The 20,090-nt window shown below is 42.9% G+C and overlaps 1 protein-coding gene across 1 annotated transcript in view; it reads right to left on the reverse strand.

Moving 5' to 3' along the window:
- Positions 1-18,480, reverse strand: part of LOC126260521 (pyruvate kinase-like) — a 36,048-nt gene extending 17,568 nt beyond the window's left edge. Inside the window, exon 1 of the mRNA XM_049957853.1 lies at positions 17,917-18,480. Within this exon, the coding sequence (XP_049813810.1) occupies positions 17,917-18,480 (564 nt within the window). The remainder of the gene's footprint in view (positions 1-17,916) is intronic.
- Between the last annotated feature and the right edge of the window lie 1,610 nt (positions 18,481-20,090).

Consider the following 20,090-nt stretch of genomic DNA (forward strand, 5'->3'; position numbering starts at 1 on the left):
CAGAATATCTTCAAATCTATTTTTGAAGTCGTCATGCAGGGTAATTAAATGTTGAGCATATGTCTGAATATCCTCATCAAGAAATTCTGCTGGTGACAAGTATGGAAATTGGGAGAATTCGCGCCGACTTATATTTTGCTTCATAAATTTCAATTTGCCAAGAAAAGCCGAAACTATACTCTTTGTTTTAATTAAATTTAGGCTGCCCCTTGTAATATTGCAAGTTAACGTCATTAAATTTGTTGAAAAAATCTGACAAGTACGTAATGTCTGCTTTAAATTTGATCAGATTTTCTTTTAAATCTGGATCATTAGTTTCCAGGAATTCTATAACCGATTCGAAAAGTGAGTAAAATCTTGATAAATATGCACCTTTCGACAACCAGCGCACTTCATTTTGTAAGAGCAATCGTTGGAAATCTTTATCATAAGCATAGATTCTCTTTATTAGTGGACTGTATTATTATTTAGTTGTACTGCTCTCAATGAGAACAACGCCTTATTGATCAGTACTGATTCTTATTGTTAATACAAACAATAACACTGAGAAGCTTGAAAAGCGATTTATTATAAATTTAATACATCGCTAACAAATGGGCAGGTACTGCCTTTTTTCGGCACTAGCAAACACTGACATCGATTCACTCACACTTTTATTCTCAAAATTCCGGAAACAAATGTGTAACTTTTTGACCTTGACACTCATGTTTATATTAGTGAAGCTTGCAAGCACAGCACAAGTGGTATTTCGTCCCTTGCACGTCTAAGCAAGCATTCGGGGCGAGCAGGCGCCTCTTTGCAAGTCTCTACATGCGTTGTACTGAGTATCGAATATGCTTGTTTTTATAAGTAGCAGTCGCTGACCTTAAAACACACTGGGTACTCAAAAAAATTAAGGTGGTTAAAAATTTTCGTGGACCCCCACTTACAACTTTTTATTTTTTAATTTATTTTTATTTTTTATTTTTATTTATTTATTTTTTTTTTTTTTCGCGCCAACGTGAGCCCCCGTCTGGTCTCCCGGACCACTTTGGAAACCACGTATATAGAGCAATGCCTGTGATAAGTATCAGAGGATTACTGTTTCCACAAGTTATATATCTCTCTTCAGAAACATCGAGCAAATTAGGACCAAAAGTTAAAAAAAAAGGACTGTTTATCTGCAAAAGTCTTGTAATCGATGTAGATAAATCTGGAAAAATTGGGAGAAATTAATTTGCAGTGTAGCATGCGAAACGTCTTCTCATCATTTGCACAGAATAGGAGTCTAATTGATTGTTTTTGTTGGACTCTTGGCTTGGACATAATGACACCCTTGTCTTTAACAGGACGCCAAAAAGACTGTTAACGCACTTCGGATTCCACCCGGAATCAGTCTCTCGATAAAAAAACAATTCAGCAGTGTAAAGCATTTTTCAAATAACTGCAGGACAATGTAATTTCCGGTAGCTCTTTGTCATTTCAGGTTTATCAGCGGAACAGTGTTATTAACCTTCAGAAATTTCTGCATTGTCAATTAGCATCATCACATTTTTAGAATTGGATCAAGTATGCTTGGTACGCAGCACAATGTGCTGAATTTACTCTGTTCAGGAGAAGTGCCTCAATGCATTAATTTTTCTTTTATCAGCTGCGCCTAATGTAAGGAAAACGTTTGTTTTAGTCAATCAATTGGGAGAGAATTTTCGCATTTTTGTGCTGACAACAGGGAATAGACGAGGAACTGTTCCACCACTGGTAGCAAAATATACATTATTCAAAAATTATCATAAGAACTGTGCAACAGGAATTGCTATAAAACATGTCAACAATTAAAATTCCCGAATGATGTAAATAGTCTGTAATGTAACATCATACACTGTCTTGATTTTCTGTCCTCTGTTAGTTACGTCTGTAACAATTACTTCTGCAACAGTTAAGATGTCGTTAGGAACTGCAAGTTATTCAAAAAATTAATGAAGTGAGACATTTTTGGTAAGGATTAAGAGCTTAAAATTCACGTGTGTGCACTTTGAGCTTCGCGCTACGCAGCACTACGTCCTTTCGTCACGGCCATGTCTGCTTACACTCCTGGAAATGGAAAAAAGAACACATTGACACCGGTGTGTCAGACCCACCATACTTGCTCCGGACACTGCGAGAGGGCTGTACAAGCAATGATCCCACGCACGGCACAGCGGACACACCAGGAACCGCGGTGTTGGCCGTCGAATGGCGCTAGCTGCGCAGCATTTGTGCACCGCCGCCGTCAGTGTCAGCCAGTTTGCCGTGGCATACGGAGCTCCATCGCAGTCTTTAACACTGGTAGCATGCCGCGACAGCGTGGACGTGAACCGTATGTGCAGTTGACGGACTTTGAGCGAGGGCGTATAGTGGGCATGCGGGAGGCCGGGTGGACGTACCGCCGAATTGCTCAACACGTGGGGCGTGAGGTCTCCACAGTACATCGATGTTGTCGCCAGTGGTCGGCGGAAGGTGCACGTGCCCGTCGACCTGGAACCGGACCGCAGCGACGCACGGATGCACGCCAAGACCGTAGGATCCTACGCAGTGCCGTAGGGGACCGCACCGCCACTTCCCAGCAAATTAGGGACACTGTTGCTCCTGGGGTATCGGCGAGGACCATTCGCAACCGTCTCCATGACGCTGGGATACGGTCCCGCACACCGTTAGGCCGTCTTCCGCTCACGCCCCAACATCGTGCAGCCCACCTCCAGTGGTGTCGCGACAGGCGTGAATGGAGGGACGAATGGAGACGTGTCGTCTTGAGCGATGAGAGTCGCTTCTGCCTTAGTGCCAATGATGGTCGTATGCGTGTTTGGCGCCGTGCAGGTGAGCGCCACAATCAGGACTGCATACGACCGAGGCACACAGGGCCAACACCCGGCATCATGGTGTGGGGAGCGATCTCCTACACTGGCCGTACACCACTGGTGATCGTCGAGGGGACACTGAATAGTGCACGGTACATCCAAACCGTCATCGAACCCATCGTTCTACCATTCCTAGACCGGCAAGGGAACTTGCTGTTCCAACAGGACAATGCACGTCCGCATGTATCCCGTGCCACCCAACGTGCTCTAGAAGGTGTAAGTCAATTACCCTGGCCAGCAAGATCTCCGGATCTGTCCCCCATTGAGCATGTTTGGGACTGGATGAAGCGTCGTCTCACGCGGTCTGCACGTCCAGCACGAACGCTGGTCCAACTGAGGCGCCAGGTGGAAATGGCATGGCAAGCCGTTCCACAGGACTACATCCAGCATCTCTACGATCGTCTCCATGGGAGAATAGCAGCCTGCATTGCTGCGAAAGGTGGATATACACTGTACTAGTGCCGACATTGTGCATGCTCTGTTGCCTGTGTCTATGTGCCTGTGGTTCTGTCAGTGTGATCATGTGATGTATCTGACCCCAGGAATGTGTCAATAAAGTTTCCCCTTCCTGGGACAATGAATTCACGGTGTTCTTATTTCAATTTCCAGGAGTGTATTTCCCGATTCGAGCACTAGACAGGAAAAGCTGTACAAACCGCTGTTATAAGCTGCTCTTCGTGTTGCAAAAACGAGTAACTTCAACTCTTTTTTAAATATTTGCAGTGGGCCTTAGCTTATAAAATTTTAACAGCGCATTTCTTTCAGTGTATTCCACCTGCGTAAAAACATTTCAGGATAGTTCCGACATGTCGGATTGGAACATTCTCTCGTAAGATATGAAAATTGAGAGGATTGTATTGTTGGTATTTCTTGTAACCATTTTTTTATTATTCGAATTACATGACACTGTATTGAGAAGCAGAGTTAAAAATGGTGAGGTGGCCTGGCATACTTTGATGGCATAAAATAGTGTTTTAGCATAATCTGCAATATATTAGTCGAGTGGCACCAAATCCGGAAACTGCTAGTATTGGCTGTACAATGGCAGACTGGTAGGGACACAATATCCAGAAGTTAGTAAAACTGGCAGAAAATTTGTAATTTGGCAGAGTGTCAAATCCGGAAATTGGTAAAACTGGCTGTACAATTGGCAAACTGATGGATTACCAAATCCAGAAATTCGTAAATTGGCTGTAAAATTGGTGATTTGGTAGACTAACAAACCCAAAAATTTTCAAATTGTTTGTAAAATTGGCAATTTGGTACGACGCCAATGCTGAAAATTGGTAAAAGTTGTGGGTCAAAATGCAGATGTACCAGACAAAAGAATTATCTAATGTGTAAATACGTTCATTCTTGTAGATATGAATTTACATTAATAATATTCGAATGCTATGCATTAATGATTCCTACAGACAGATTGAACCTCTGGCGTTCATGTTAGAGTATTTGTTCGTCATGCGTAGTGATAAGGCAGCTCCCATTTGTGCTTCCCTATACACATGCATTTCTACTGACTCGGTGGTTGCTAAATGTATTGCCTAAACACTTTTGTAAGCCCCATCTTGCTGCAGACGAACATTCTGTCTGCCGCCGTTAGTAAACCAGTGCCTAAGCCACTGCGCAATTGTTACATTAAAACAACAGGAGAAACGTATTTCTTCACCACAATACCGTCAAGCAATATCATAGATCTTAAGAAAAAGAGTCATTGTATCTAATACAAATTATTATCTACCTGTCTATAGTTTTCATTATTTAACGAGGAAATCGGGACACTGTTGTATCATGTCTTGCAGCATATGATCGATCTATTTTCGGTGTTAAGCTTCGATTTATAACTACAGTCCTTGCTCTACACATACGAAGTAGACGTTAAATTGGATAACGGCCTTTTTTTATTAGATATTGTAATATTGAAGGGCAGGTTCAGCGAAAAACAACGCTAGCATGTCCACATGCCGTCCTTGTAAAGTGTGACCAGCCGTACCAAGTGAACACAGTCTAGAGGCATTGGTACCAGGAAGTATAGCAGACTTTCACTCCTTTCCAAAAGAGGTAGTGTAATGTACCTGCCCGATGAAAGACAACCACCGTACTAGTATTGAGAATGCGGGAGTGTGTGTAAGAAAACTGAGATATGACCGCTCCTTTAGCCATTGTTCGCTATACATGACGATTAAACAAAACAACAAAAACAAAGTATAGCAGCACATAAAAACCAATGAAACATTTTCCCCACAACTAAAATCTTCACTTAAAAAAATAAATGAAAAAAATTAAAAAAGCATGTCGTGTAAATCACAAACCAAGGCCATCCTCCTCCCATCCGGCACAACTCCCTTAAAATCCGTAACTAACCTCCCCTGTCCTATATATTTTACAAACTGATCTCACAAAAGCTTGGAAAGGACAGAAATTTTCAGACATACTTCTCCTCCATTATTACTCATCTAGGGGAGATTGTAACGTAGAAATGCATCTTTCCCCCCCCCCCCCCTACCAACAACGGCTCTAATAGCGTGTCAATAACTCTCTATTGTTTCCAGAATGAGATTTTCACTCTGTAGCGGAGTGTGCGCTGATATGAAACTTCCTGGCAGATTAAAACTGTGCGCTGGACCGAGACTCGAACTCGGGAACTTTGCCTTTCGCGGGCAAGTGCTCTACCAACTGAGCTACCCAAGCACGACTCACGACCATCCTCACAGTTCTGCAAGGTTCGCAGAAGAACTTCTGTAAAGTTTTGAATGGAGGAGACGAGGTACTGGCAGAAGTAAAGCTGTGAGGACGGGTCGTGCGTTGCGCTTGGGTAGCTCAGTTGGTAGAGCACTTGCCTGCGAAAGGCAAAGGTCCCGAGTTCGAGTCTCGGTCCGGCACACAGTTTTAATCTGCCAGGAAGTTTCAACTCTCTATTGTGTTCGTACAAGCCTCTATTTCTTCATCTTTGAATTACAAAGTATGGTTGACGATGAGATGGTCGTAAGTTCGACGCCCCAAGAGAATAAACAATGTAAGAGAAGAAACAAACAGAAATAATGGTAGACCCAAGCTCGACAAATTTTTCGATTTAACTTACCAAACATGATTTTGTGCATCGATCAACAACACCCACCCCATGAACAACAACCTCCCACCCTCAAATTCCCACAAGCCTATTCTCCTTTCCATATTTTCTCTTAGCAAACTGATTCTCTTCAATTTCGACATACACAGTCAGCCCCCACCAAAAAGTCCCTATACTTAGTACAGTCAGTACAAACTTCCCTACAGAAAGAATACTAATCAACAACACAACTTAGATTCACTCCTGTTTCACGGACATGCGACCATATAGGATACCCATACGACCAACAATATGTCACTCGCACAATTCACACAATGGCAACATAGATTTCTCGAACCACGAACCTCGACAAATGGATCTTCAGGTGTCACCGCGCTGACTTTTTACATGTGGAGGGCCCTGGTCCGAGACGGAAGGAATCGAGACATCTTCATAACTTCGCCACACTGCTGACAGCTAACGTGTTCAGCTATAACATGAACAGACTAAAAATCTTATGTTACTATAGACGACTTCACCCACAGCAATGTCAAGAGCTCTCGAACTCATTTTTACAGGTGGTTCCATACATACGAACACACGGTAAAATACCCAATATTCAATCTTAATAATCAATAAATCTGAAACTGAAACCAGCAGCTTCGAGAATAAAAATAAATAAAAAAGAAAAACTACCGAATGAAAAATACTGTCCAAAATTAAAACAAAAATTTCCAAAATGAAACCGGTCTGCACGCAAATCAACAGAGAAGTGCAAGTCCAAGGGAAAAAATGCACACAAACAAACGGTAAACACTGACGATTCTATTTCAGAGAAACAGACTCTGTCGACAAAAAAAGGTAAAATAAAAAATGGCGAACAACGTCCCAACACAAACGGTACTTGATACTGCGACACACTCTTAAGAGAAATCAAAGGGAAAAATTATATGAAAACGAACAAGAAGCAAATAACCGACAATCTAAAGAACGAAGAAACCGAAAACTAGAGCTTACAAGTCAAAAGGAAAAAATACATAATTACATACTACTGCGAGAGACTAGACACAACTTCTACAGACGAAATCACAAACATAATAGTTAGTCCCCACTTACTCCAGAAAGTAAATTTGAAATACATCGAGCGTGCACGACTTCATACAACAAATCGGGGCTCACGAGAAAGTGAGGCCTCGCAATGAACTTGTGACATCACGCTAGTCGGCTTGTCTGCCACACTCCACGAACGCCCGGCTCCGTGCAGGGCTCACGAGGAATTAATATGCAGTCGAAAACGTAACCCCTAAAGGACTTAACTTTGTGGTGTGGTATCGAGAGCTGGCATGCATTTAAACGCGCAGTCGAGAATTATTAAACTCGTCTGAAATAATTACTCGCCCCCCCACCCCATCTACATCCCTACTCTGCAAACCACCACGAAGTGCATTGCAGAGGGTACGTCCCAATGCACCAGTTATTAGGGTTTGCTTCCCGATCCATCCACGTATGGAGCGCATGAAAAATGATCCTTTGAATGCCTCTGTCCCTGCAGTAATTATTGTCTCTTCACCATCACTATGTGAGCGAAACGTAAGGGGTTGTGCACTACTGGCCATTAAAATTGCTACACCACGAAGATGACGTGCTACAGACGCGAAATTTAACCGACAGGAAGAAGATGCTGTGATATGCAAATGATTAGCTTTTCAGAGCATTCACACAACGTTGGCGCCGGTGGCGACACCTACAACGTGCTGACATGAGGAAAGTTTCCAACCGATTTCTCACACACGAACAGGAGATGACCGGCGTTGCCTGGTGAAACGTTGTTGTGATGCCTCGTGTAAGGAGGAGAAATGCGTACCATCACGTTCCCGACTTTGATAAAGGTCGGATTGTAGCCTATCGCGATTGCGGTTTATCGTATCGCAACATTGCTGCTCGCGTTGGTCGAGATCCAATGACTGTTAGCAGAATATGGAATCGGTGGGTTCAGGAGGGTAATACGGAACGCCGTGCTGGATCCCAACGACCTCGTATCACTAGCAGTCGAGATGACAGGCATGTTATCCGCATGGCTGTAATGGATCGTGCAGCCACGTCTCGATCCCTGAGTCAACAGATTGGGACGTATGCAAGACGACAACCATCTGCACGAACAATTCGACGCCGTTTGCAGCAGCATGGACTATCAGCTCGCAGACCATGGCTGCGGTTACCCTTGACGCTGCATCACAGACAGGAGCGCCTGCGATATTGTACTCAACGACGAACCTGGGTGCACGAATGGCAAAACGTCAATTTTTCTAGATTAATCCAGGTTCTGTTTACAGCATCATGGTGGTCGCATCCGTATTTGGCGACATCGCGGTGAACGCACATTGGAAGCGTGTATTCGTCATCGCCATACTGGCGTATCACCGGCGTGATGGTATGGGGTGCCATTGGTTACACGTCTCGGTCACCTCTTGTTTGCATTGATGGCACTTTGAACAGTGGACGTTACATTTCAGATGCGTTACAATCCGTGGCTCTACCCTTCATTCGATCCCTGCGAAACCCTACATTTCAGCAGGATAATGCACGACCGCATGTTGCAGGTTCTGTACGAGCCTTTCTGGATATAGCAAATGTTCGACAGCTGCCCTGGGCCAGCACATTCTCCAGACCTCTCACAAATTGAAAACGTCTGGTCAATGGTGGCCGAGCAACTGGCTCGTCACAATACGCCAGTTACTACTCTCGTTGAACTGTGGTATCGTGTTGAAGCTGCATGGGCAGCTGTACCTGTACACGCCATCCAAGCTCTGTTTGACCCCATGGCCAGGCGTATGAAGGCCGTTATTACGGCCAGAGGTGGTTGTTCTGGGTACTGATTTCTCAGAATCTATGCACCCAAATTGCGTGAAAATGTAATCACATGTCAGTTCCAGTATAAGATATTTGTCCAATGAATACCCGTTTATCATCTGCATTTCTTCTTGGTGTAGCAATTTTAATGGCCAGTAGTGTAGTATATTCCTAGAGGCATCATTTAAAGCCGGTTCTTGAAACTTTGTTAGTGTACTTTCTCGGGATAGTTTACGTCTATCTTCAAGAGTCTTCCAGTTAAGTTCCTTCAGCATCGCCGTAACACTCTCTCACGAGTCAAACTAACCTGTGACCGTTCGTACAATCCTTCTCTGTATATGTTCAATCTCCCCTGTAGCCCTATGTGGTACGGCTCCCACACCCTTGAGCAATGTTCTAAAATGGGTCGCACAAGTGATATGTAAGCAGTCTCCTTTGAAGACTGATTACTCTTACCCAGTATTCCACCAATAAATCGAAGACTATCACCTGCTTTACACACAACTAAGCCTATATTATCATTTCATTTCATACTCTTTCAAAGTGTTTCGCCCAGGTATTTATGATAGTCATAAGATACTACGTTTTTTCGTTTGTTGAAGTGTACAGTTTTACATTTCTGAATATTTAAAGTAAGTTGCCAAGCTTTGTACCACGTTGAAATCTGATCAAGATCTGACTAAATATTTATGCAGCTTCAGCTTCTTTCTGACAGTAGTTCATTATACAAAACTACATCATCTGCAAAATGTCTGAGGTACTGTTAATATTCTCCACAGGGTCATTAACATAAAACATGAGCAGCAAGCGGCCCAAGACACTTTCCTGGGGAACAACTGAAGTTACTTCTACATCTGACAATGACTCTCCATCCAAGATAACATTCCATGTCCTGCCAACCAAATAGTCCTCAGTCCAGTCACAAATTTCATTTGATACCCCATAAGATGGTACTTTTGTCAATAAGCGTAGGTGTGGTACTAAGTCAAATGCTTTTAGAAAATCAAGAAATACTGCATCTTCTTGACTGCCTAGCCCAAAACCTGCATTTTGTCCTTTGAGAAAAGTGCGAGCTAGGTTTCACATGACGATGTTCTCGGAATCCATGCTGGTTGGCGTGGAGAAGGTTATTCTGTTCAAGATACCTCATTAAGTTCGAGCTTAGAATATGTTCTACGAATCTACAACAAATCGATGTCAAGGATATTGGACGGTAGTTTCGTGGACCACTTCTATCACCCTTCATGTTGGCGTTTGTTCTTCCAACTACTGGACACTGTGTTTTGATCGATGGATCTACAGTAGATTATAGTTAGAAGACGGGCTAACTCAGCCGCATATTCAATATAGAATCTGTTAGGGGTGTCATCGGACCCTGGAGTTTTGCTCAGTTTTATCGATTTCAGCTGTTTTTCAACTCGACTGACAATAAAAACTGTTTTCACTTAGCTTTTCAGTTGTAAGAGGATGAAATTGGGGCAATTTTCCTGGGTTTTCCTTTGTAAAGGAACTCTTGAAAACATAGTTAAGCATCTCAGCTTTTACATTGCTATCCTCTGTTCCAGTACTTATCTCATTCGCTAGACACTTGACACTAACTTTGGTGGCACTAACATCTTTTACATACGACCAGAATTTCTTTGGGTTTTGTTAAATATCGTTTGACAATATTCTGCTGTGATAGTCACTGAAGGTATCACGCATTGTTCTCTTGAAAGCCAAACGCGTTTCATTCAACATCTCTCCATCCATAGTCCTATGCTTTGTTTTACATCTATTATGAGGTGCTGTGACGTACGCGCCACCGCTGGTCTTTCCCGTGGGCCTCGCAAAATAACGCACTTACGTCACGAGTCGAAGCAAACAAATGGCATCGCATCTTAAGGAGACCTATACAGCTCAAAGGAATACAGCGATACCAACCACAGAGCCACAAAAGCAACACGACATATTCGACGAATAACAAAAACAAATTCCCCCACACGGAAGCGAACAAAAATGTACAAAAACCATTCAAGTGGAATCTCAATATACGCTGGGGTTATATAACTCAAACGAAGGTAACAATAGCAGACATCCACGTTGCAAGGAAATCACATAATCGAAAAGTAACATACACTGATTCTTCCAGAATAAACCGAAAAAATGCAGTGAACACTGATCGTTTCACTCGCAGCAATTTAACTTCTGCTCTAAGGTTCCTGTGTAACCTTAACGCTCAGAAATCGTGCTCAATCCAGAAATAAACAGCCCCGTATTTGTGTAAAAATAAAAATATAATCACTATTTAATTCTCTACCGTCAATTAAAGCTATGCTTCCTGTTTACAAACACCATAGACAGCACAGGAATCTAATACAGGTGCAGATAATATTTAATAACAGTTCGCTTACATCCTTTGCAACGTAAACTAATGACGTCATACGAGACGTGAAAGCAAACGGCTGGAATCGGACCTTGCTCTTGACCCGATTTCTTTACGATACACATTTCATTTTCATTTCGTACTGCGTATCGAGGTTTCCCTTACAGATAGAGAACTTTTTTTGCAACACTCGATTAGCGTTCTTTCCGGTAAATAGTTAAAGATTGTTCTTCTTATAACTATTTCGATTTTGCTACTGGCAAGTAAACGCATTGAAACTGCGTATCAGAGTCTCCATTTGAGCTGTATAGCTAAAGCACATTTCCCGATAGTAGCTACGATTCATTTACTTTTATTTTTAGTCCTTACTGTGTGTCATGATACCCTTTATATCTGTAGAATATGTTTTTACAATATCGATTCGATTTATTTCCACGTATTGTTTCTGGTGTTTTACGCGACTGAGCATAATAGTTGGAGTTAGAACTATTTTTTCCTACTTGAGGTAATACTCGTAGTCAAAACTGTCTGCATTTTACCTTTCAAAATGACGTCATGGTCACCGTGTTGTTTATTAAGTTTTTCACACGTTCACTACGTCACCGTCTAATATGAAGCGCTCCGTAAACGGTCAGTAATATTGTAGAATTTTTTTTCCTGAAGAACAACGATATTTAATGTCTAGGGGTGAGACTGAGAGCCTGCGCAATAATATTGAGAACACTAAAAACTTCTGAAATATTTTGCACTGCCTGGAAATATTGTGCTGTGGGCAGTATTGACAAATATCCTTGTCAGTCTCTCGCGTGCTACAGACTCTGGGATATCATTGTATGTTGTTGTTACGGTGCTGAAAATGAGCTCAAAATAAGACGAAAGAGCATTATGTTTATAGAGCATCAAAATGTATAAATAACTACCGGCATCATGGGATGTTAATGCAGAGGAGTACAAAAACGGAAATACTTATAATGAATCGTGTGATTTGCTGCTCAGAAAATACAGGGAAAGGCCACGAAGGACGATGTTAAAAAAATAATTAAAGCAAAATTATTACAAAGCATATATGCATATATACATATTTATGTGAGTGCATACATTACCTATCCTAAAACAGTCATTTAGTGCATGCATTATTGCGTGACAAGTTTCCGTAACTATAAGGTGAATCTGAACTTGTAAATTTAAAGTGTTCGAAAGAACTGTCACATGCAATATATTGTATCATAATACATAATAGGTAAACGAAGACTTCGTGATATTACGTTTCTCACTGTACTGTTTTAGTTTTTGATCATAGGGATTTGAACGTCCGCAAAAATCTAAGGTCTTAGGGAGAGGGAGTGGGTAGGGGGGGGGGAGGTGAGTGCAAGACTCTAAAATTTCTATTTCTGGTGTAAATGAATTGGTCGGTTTAGGGACCTGTTATTCCTCAAGAACTAAATTTTATAGGTAACACATAAAACATATCCCAGGGACAAGGCGGTTATCCACTCAATATTTACTACACGTACATTAATTCAATATCGGAGTTAAAAGAAAAAACAATTTATAGCAACTGCTAAAGCTATAATACTATTGTCTCAGACTCAGTCACGTGGTGCTACATTTGGCTAAGCGAGAATTTTAGCGGAATCATGGGAAATCACTTATAGTAGTATACAAAAATTTTGCAATGGATAAAAATAGGTCGTACTGCAGATTCTAAGGGGAGGAGAAGGGGGGGGGGGGGTGCCTATGTATGGGGCGCCTACGTACGTTGACAATTATTTTCAGTAATGTATCAGATGGTGGACCGCCAACACACAAAAAGTTGCGATTTCTTTTTTAAGCCTCAAATCGCTCAGTAAGTTGAGTAATCTTCGACTGCCCCTTCTCCAAATTTTTCATCCACATATTTTTCGGCTAGCAATGAAGTAGAGCAATTATCACAGCAGCAATGTCTTTATCGTCAACATTTTCGAACCAATATATTATTACACAATTTTATTGAGTTGTATAGAGAGAACGTCAGTAACATTGCACAATGTTATTTACCGTCTAGGGCCCGGTTTACAGTCGTGACATTGAGTCTCGTTTTTGTTAGCCACTGCGATAGCGTGCCAAGCGGCCAGGAAGCGACGCTTCTGAATATGACATCGGATGAGTGCGAATATTATCGTCTATACTGATTTGTAAAGTAGCGTATGTAGTGCCATAACTAAAAATAACGCCACATTTGTCATTCTTGAGTTTCATAAGGAACCTAGAAAAACGGCACATTACAGAACAACTTACTTACGTTTCTCTTGGAACATACAGATATTCCCTGAAGTATGTCGTTTTCCGTTAATAACCGAAAAATGATAGTAAAACACGATAAGACCAGACCTATAGCAGAAAGACGTCGTATATCCACCCAACAACGTGAAGTTTTGGTCGCTGCAGTTCCAGCCAAATCAGTGACTGTGAGACGCAGGAAACCTGGATGGTATATAACACATACATTACTGACCTATCAAATGTGCCAAAACACCTGTAGCCGGAGGGAAAACCGCATAGATGTGACAATAAAACATCAAAAGCAATAAAACTGTTTCCCAAGACAGATGAAACTTAATTCCACAACTGTCGCTACATCTTAAAACAAACAAAAGGAATTTTCGCTTTTGAAGCGAAGGTTATTACATTTACAAAAATTTTCGTGTATTTTAGAGCGTCGGGAGATGAATCATTAAAGTCCGCAATTTTAAGTATCAAGAAACGTGCGTATTGTAATAAGAACAGACAAAAACAGTGAGAAATGCTTCCCACGCATGAAATATATGTTTATATTCTCTTGTTTTTTGCGGGGTAAGCTGCAGTCACACTCATATTCGAAAATGTTTCATGAATAAGTTGTGGCTTATGTCATTGAATCAGTGAGATTCGGCTGTTTTTTGCATTTATTTGACGATAATTCATGTCTCCTGTTAATTTACTAATGCATGGAACGTAAAAAACGTAAGTATTTCGTTAATTAAGCAGAAAAATAGTTAAAACGTAACATTAGTCTTACGGCACATGTATCTATTTCTCAACGCTTGGAGAGCTAGTGTAGCCACAGGTGTCAAACGGTAACAACTTTCGCAGCAGAGGGTGTCGCGACTGTGTGTATTAGACTGTGACTACGTCACTGGTCTAAACCGACGGCTAGTATTGCAATTTCCTCTTCATCCGCAAAACAGTGTATAATACCACAGTCTAATACATACAGTCGTGGCATTCTCTAGCGCGAAAGTTTAGCGTTTGACAGCTGGAGCGAACCTAGCGCACCAAGCGGTGAGAAAGCAGAGACATGGGTCGTAAGAATAAAGTTACATTTTAATTATATTTCTACTTAATTAACGAACTAGTTATATTTTACGTTCCATGCATTAGTAAATTAGCAAGAGACCTGAATTATCGTCAAATAAATGTAAAATCAGCCAAAACTCACTGATTTAGTGACACAAGCTACAATTTATTGACGAAGAAACATTTTCGAATATGTGAGTATAATTGCAGCTTGCTCCGCCGAAAACAAGAGAATATAAACACATATTTCATGCGTGAGAAGCTTGTTTATGTCTGGCACTTCCATTGACACCTAAAAATTGTTTTCGGACTTCAATGATGCGTCCATTCTTACACATCACTCGACTTTCTAAACAGAGACATTTTTGTAAATGCAATTACTTTTGGTTCAAAAGCGAATGCGTTGAAGATTCCTTCCTTGCTCAGATGTATCGACAGTTGTGGAATTAGTTTCATCTGTGTTGGGAAACAAGTTTTGTTGCTTTTCACTTTTTAGTATCATAGTCACTGATTCGGCTGGTACTCTAGCGACCAAAACTTCACGTTGTCGAGTAGATGTACGGTGTGTTTGTGCCGACGGTCTGGTCTTCTGGTGTTTAATAGCAATTTATGGTTATTATCCGAAAACAATATACTTCAGCAAATATCTGCACGTTCAAAGAGAGCCGGCCGGGGTGGCCGAGCGGTTCTAGGCGCTACAGTCTGGAATCGCGCGACCGCTACGGTCGCAGGTTCGAATCCTGCCTCGGGCATGGATGTGTGTGATGTCCTTAGGCTAGTTAGGTTTAAGTTCTAAGTTCTAGGGGACTGATGACCTCAGCAGTTAGGTCCCATAGTGCTCAGTGCCATTTGAACCATTTGTTCCAAGAGAAACATAAATAAACTGTACTGTAATGTACTGCTTTATACATTCCACGGTCCTTAGAAAACTCAGTAATGACAAATGTGGTGTCATTTTTTAGTTATTGTCGATTTTTATGGTACCACATATGCTCTTATTGTAAAAACTATTGAAAGACGTGCACTTCATTCACCATTCAGTGCTCGTGCGAGTATTTCATATTTCTAATCCCAGCATTCTGGTACTCGGTAAAGAAATAATTCAGGTAATATTAATAATTTCTATGGGTTGCCTGATTTATTTGACGATTTTTACAGTTTGTCTCACGCTAATCTGTGAAAGGAGCTTAGCGCCAGGAATTTTCTTTATTTATGGGCGAGGGCAGCAGTCTCCCTAGTAGCCATGATGGCTCCCCGTTTCCCATCCTTTTTCCGATCGCCAGGGTAGAACGTGGTGTCGTTTAAATGTTCAGTAGTGGCCAAAGTTTCTCCTGTTCTCAGTTCCCCAACCTGCCATACCAACTTTGTAAACGCTATTTCTGCTCAATTTTAACGTCGCGAGGTCGCCTCCCTGTGAAATTCCGGCCCTATGATTGGCCAGTTCAGGTGTGCGCCCGTTTTTCGCGGGCAGGCGCCAACCGCCCCTCCGCGGAAGGGTTGTGGACAAAGGGGCAGTAGGGCAGTTCTAGTGTGACCGTGCCGGAGACCGGAGGTGCCGCATCCAGGAGATGAAGTTCGCCAAGCATGAACGCCGATGTGCACTGTAGATTCGCGTCCTGCGGCCCAGCGGGAACCTGATAGGTCATTGTGAATAGTTTCGCGTCTTGCGGGTTTTATTGCTTTAGTACGGGAGGCTACCGAGCGATTCACGCACAGTAGCATCTTCTTAGTCTTTGGCTAATTCCTGGTGGTGGTCGTTGCACGCCTGCAACCCCTTCCTTTACTAAATGGGATTCTATTTGATAATACTGCGACCGTTACTAAAATTCCCTTCCTCCTGCTATCGTGGCGTGTTATGAACGTACGTTAGGGCAGGCTGCTGAACTCGAATCTTTCTTCCCCCCATCCCCAATTTGGTTGTATTATTGTTCGATTTTCAACTGTTTAATAAATGAGTCCGTAAATCTTACGTTCTCCCTCTTTCCTTACGTGAACTCATCCCTAGTGTAACAGAATAATGCGGAACTATAACGGTTGCTATAAGGTCGTGCAGGTCTCGCGCCACTAACGATAGTATAAAGATTCGATATACGCGCCTGGCACGACCATTGCACGCATGGCACCGATAGCAGTAGTAATCATATTCAACTATTCCCCATTGATAAACTGGGAAGTATTCACGGCTCCGTGTGAGTACGTGAGCACTAAATCCACTTGATGTGGTGGAAGTAGCGGCCTCTGTTTTGCCTTGCTGGTTTGTTTTGTTGTTGTTGTTGTGGTCTTCAGTCCCGAGACTGGTTTGATGCAGCTCTCCATGCTACTCTATCCTGTGCAAGATTCTTCATCTCCCAGTACCAACTGCAACCTACATCCTTCTGAATCTGCTTAGTGTATTCATCTCTTGGTCTCCCTCCACGATTTTTACCCTCCACGCTGCCCTCCAGTACTAAATTGGTGATCCCTTGATGCCTCAGAACATGTCCTACCAACCGATCCCTTCTTCTAGTCAACTTGTGCCACAAACTCCTCTTCTCCCCAATTCTATTCAATACCTCCACATTACTTATGTGATCTACCCATCTAATCTTCAGCATTCTTCTGTAGCACCACATTTCGAAAGCTTCTATTCTCTTCTTGTCTAAACTATTTATCGTCCACGTTTCACTTTTCACTTCCATACATGGCTACACTCCATACAAATACTTTCAGAAACGACTACCTGACAGTTAAATAAATACTCGATGTTAACAAATTCCTCTTTTTCAGAAACACTTTCCTTGCCATTGCCAGTCTACATTTTATATCCTCTCTACTTCGACCATCATCAGTTGTTTTGCTCCCCAACTCATTTACTACTTTAAGCGTCTCATTTCCCAATCTAATTCCCTCAGCATCACCCGACCTAATTCGACTACATTCCATGACTGTCGTTTTGCTTTAGTTGATGTTCATCTTACGTCCCCCTTTCAAGACACTGGCCATTCCGTTCAACTGCTCTTCCAAGTCTTTTGCTGTCTCTGACAGAATTACAATGTCATCGGCGAACCTCAAAGTTTTTTATTTCTACTCCATGGACTTTAATGCTTACTCCGAACTTTTCTTTTGTTTCCTTTACTGCTTGCTCAATTATACAGATTGAATAGCATCGGGGAGAGGCTACAATCTGTCTCACTCCCTTCCCAACCACTGCTTTCCTTTTATGTCCTGCCATCTGGTTTAGACAAAAATATCAAAAACCACAGCCCTCACAGCAAGGAATAGTAGCCTGTAAAATAAAAACGAGCCACCGCTTTTACACTATGTTACAAAACCATTATAGAAGATAGCATTCGCACTCATCCGATATCGTTTTGAGAAGTTTCGATTGCCGGCCACTTGGCACGCTGCTGTCGCCGTGGTAACAAAAACGAAACGGAGTGTCACGATCATAGTCACGACTGTTCCGCTAGACTGTGTACGATACCTACCTCTTTCACAGTCATCGAAATGCGCCCTTCGTCGAGCAACACCGTGTCTCCGACGTTGACGACACTGGCAATCTTCTCGTAGTCGACGTAAAGGTTGTCGGCAGAGCAGGATTCGGAGTACTGGCTGTCCGTGGTGAGCGTGACGACGTCTCCCGGGTCGAGGTGTATGGCGGCGGAGAAGCCGCCGGACAGGTGGCCCGTGCGGATGGCGGGCCCGCTCGTGACGAGCGCGGCCGAGATGGGCCAGTGCAGGCCGAGGCGCGCTCCGCGGCGCGCCGCCGCCTCGCGCAGCGCCTGCAGCACGGCGGCCAGCTGCTCATGGCTGCCGCGGCTCGGGTCCAGCCGGCACGTCGTCAGCCCCGCCTCCACCAGCAGGTCCATCTCCTCCTCGTTGACGCACTCCGGCGACACGGTGCACACCGTGGCCGTGAGGCGCCGCGCGCGCTCCAGGCAGCCCAGCCGCAAGCTCGCGTTGTGCTCCAGCTGCGTCGCCGCGTCCTTCCAGCCGGGGGCGCCCGCGTCGCCCGACGACAACCACGGCGGCTGCAGCGGCTCGTCCCCCATCGCCACTCACTCACTTTTATTTTCGGAGAACCTCAATTTCGGATAGTGGCAATTCATTTGCTCAGATCCACTGGGATGTTTCTATTGCCTAAACAAACACGAGACGTTGTTTGCAAGTTCCGTACTTCTCAGATCTTACATATCCGAGCGTGAGATTATGCTACAAACTGTCCCCACTTGTGAACTAATTTTACAAAATATGAAAGAAAGAATTGAAAAAACGAACTGTTTTCTTAGAAACCTAACTTAAAATTCACATTCTTCGTCGAAAACTGTCAACTGTGGCACAAAGAATATTTATGATAGTATTGGATGAGGAGAATATAATTATTCTGTCGATCGATATCACCGTAGACCACAGATAGCATAGACTGCGCGTGACGTCATGACAATGAAAACAACATTTAAGTCACGTGACAGGACATCGAGTTTCCGTTATTACGCACTGTATGGGGTGGAGCTGACACAGTTTTTGGTAATTTCTAAGAATGATTGCCTATCGAAGTCGCTGGGTCCAAACGAAACATATCGAACGTGCGATGGTAAATCGATCGTGCGACTCTGGCGGGCGTTGTGAGTATGTTTACGTTGGTCACTACAGCAACGACAAAAGAAGAGCGTTACAAGGAGACGACTTACCTTACTTGACGCCGGTGTTATCGTCATGTGAAAGTCCATTACGGTGATCTGGATGGATAATTTGGAAGAGTCGAACTATGTATTCTTCCTGATACTCGTTCTTTTTCCGCACTGTCAGCAATGAAATTGTAACGGTATTTCAGCATCGAAACTGTTCTTACGGAGTTTTACACACCTCGCACCACCACAGTCTACACAGTCCCTTCTTTCCTTGTCTGGTAGTACTCCGTATTTGCTACAAAATGTCGAACAATTTTCTACGCTGCATAAACATGGAATTAGATTCTTCCATGTGAGAGAATCCACCGAAGAAACGTCAAGAACACCAGACATTACACTCAGTAACGACATAAATCGTCTGGGTCTCGCTGGCAACTCACAAATAATTCGCGGAGGTATGTAATTTAGAGCAAGTAAGGGAACGACGGAAAACAGATAAAAATGACCATCACAAATAATTGATCACAACGCCCGTCACCGGGGTCGCATGATCGATTTACCATAGCACATTCGATATGTTTCGTTTGGATTGGTTGGTTGGTTTGGGGAAGGAGACCAGACAGCGTGGTCATCGGTCTCATCAGATTAGGGAAGGATTGGGAAGGAAGTCGGCCGTGCCCTTTCAGAAGAACCATCCCGACATTTGCCAGGAGTGATTTAGGGAAATCACGGAAAACCTAAATCAGGATGGCCGGACGCGGGACTGAACCGTCGTCCTCCCGAATGCGAGTCCAGTGTCTAACCACTGCGCCACCCCGCTCGGTTTTCGTTTGGACCCAGCGACTTCGATAGGCAATCATTCTTGGAAATTATCCAGTTTTTCTCATTTTAGCTGAAATGAAGCATTAGTTTTAACAAGAAAATAATTTGTCCTACTGCTATTACACATGTAGTGCAGTTTGTCTGATTTCTCCGAAAATTAATGCGAAGGCTATCGTTTTTAGTGTGGCCAGATGAAACGTACTTGACTG

This window comes from Schistocerca nitens, chromosome 5 (genome assembly GCF_023898315.1).
Source record: "Schistocerca nitens isolate TAMUIC-IGC-003100 chromosome 5, iqSchNite1.1, whole genome shotgun sequence".
NCBI classification, from domain to species: Eukaryota; Metazoa; Arthropoda; class Insecta; order Orthoptera; family Acrididae; genus Schistocerca; species Schistocerca nitens.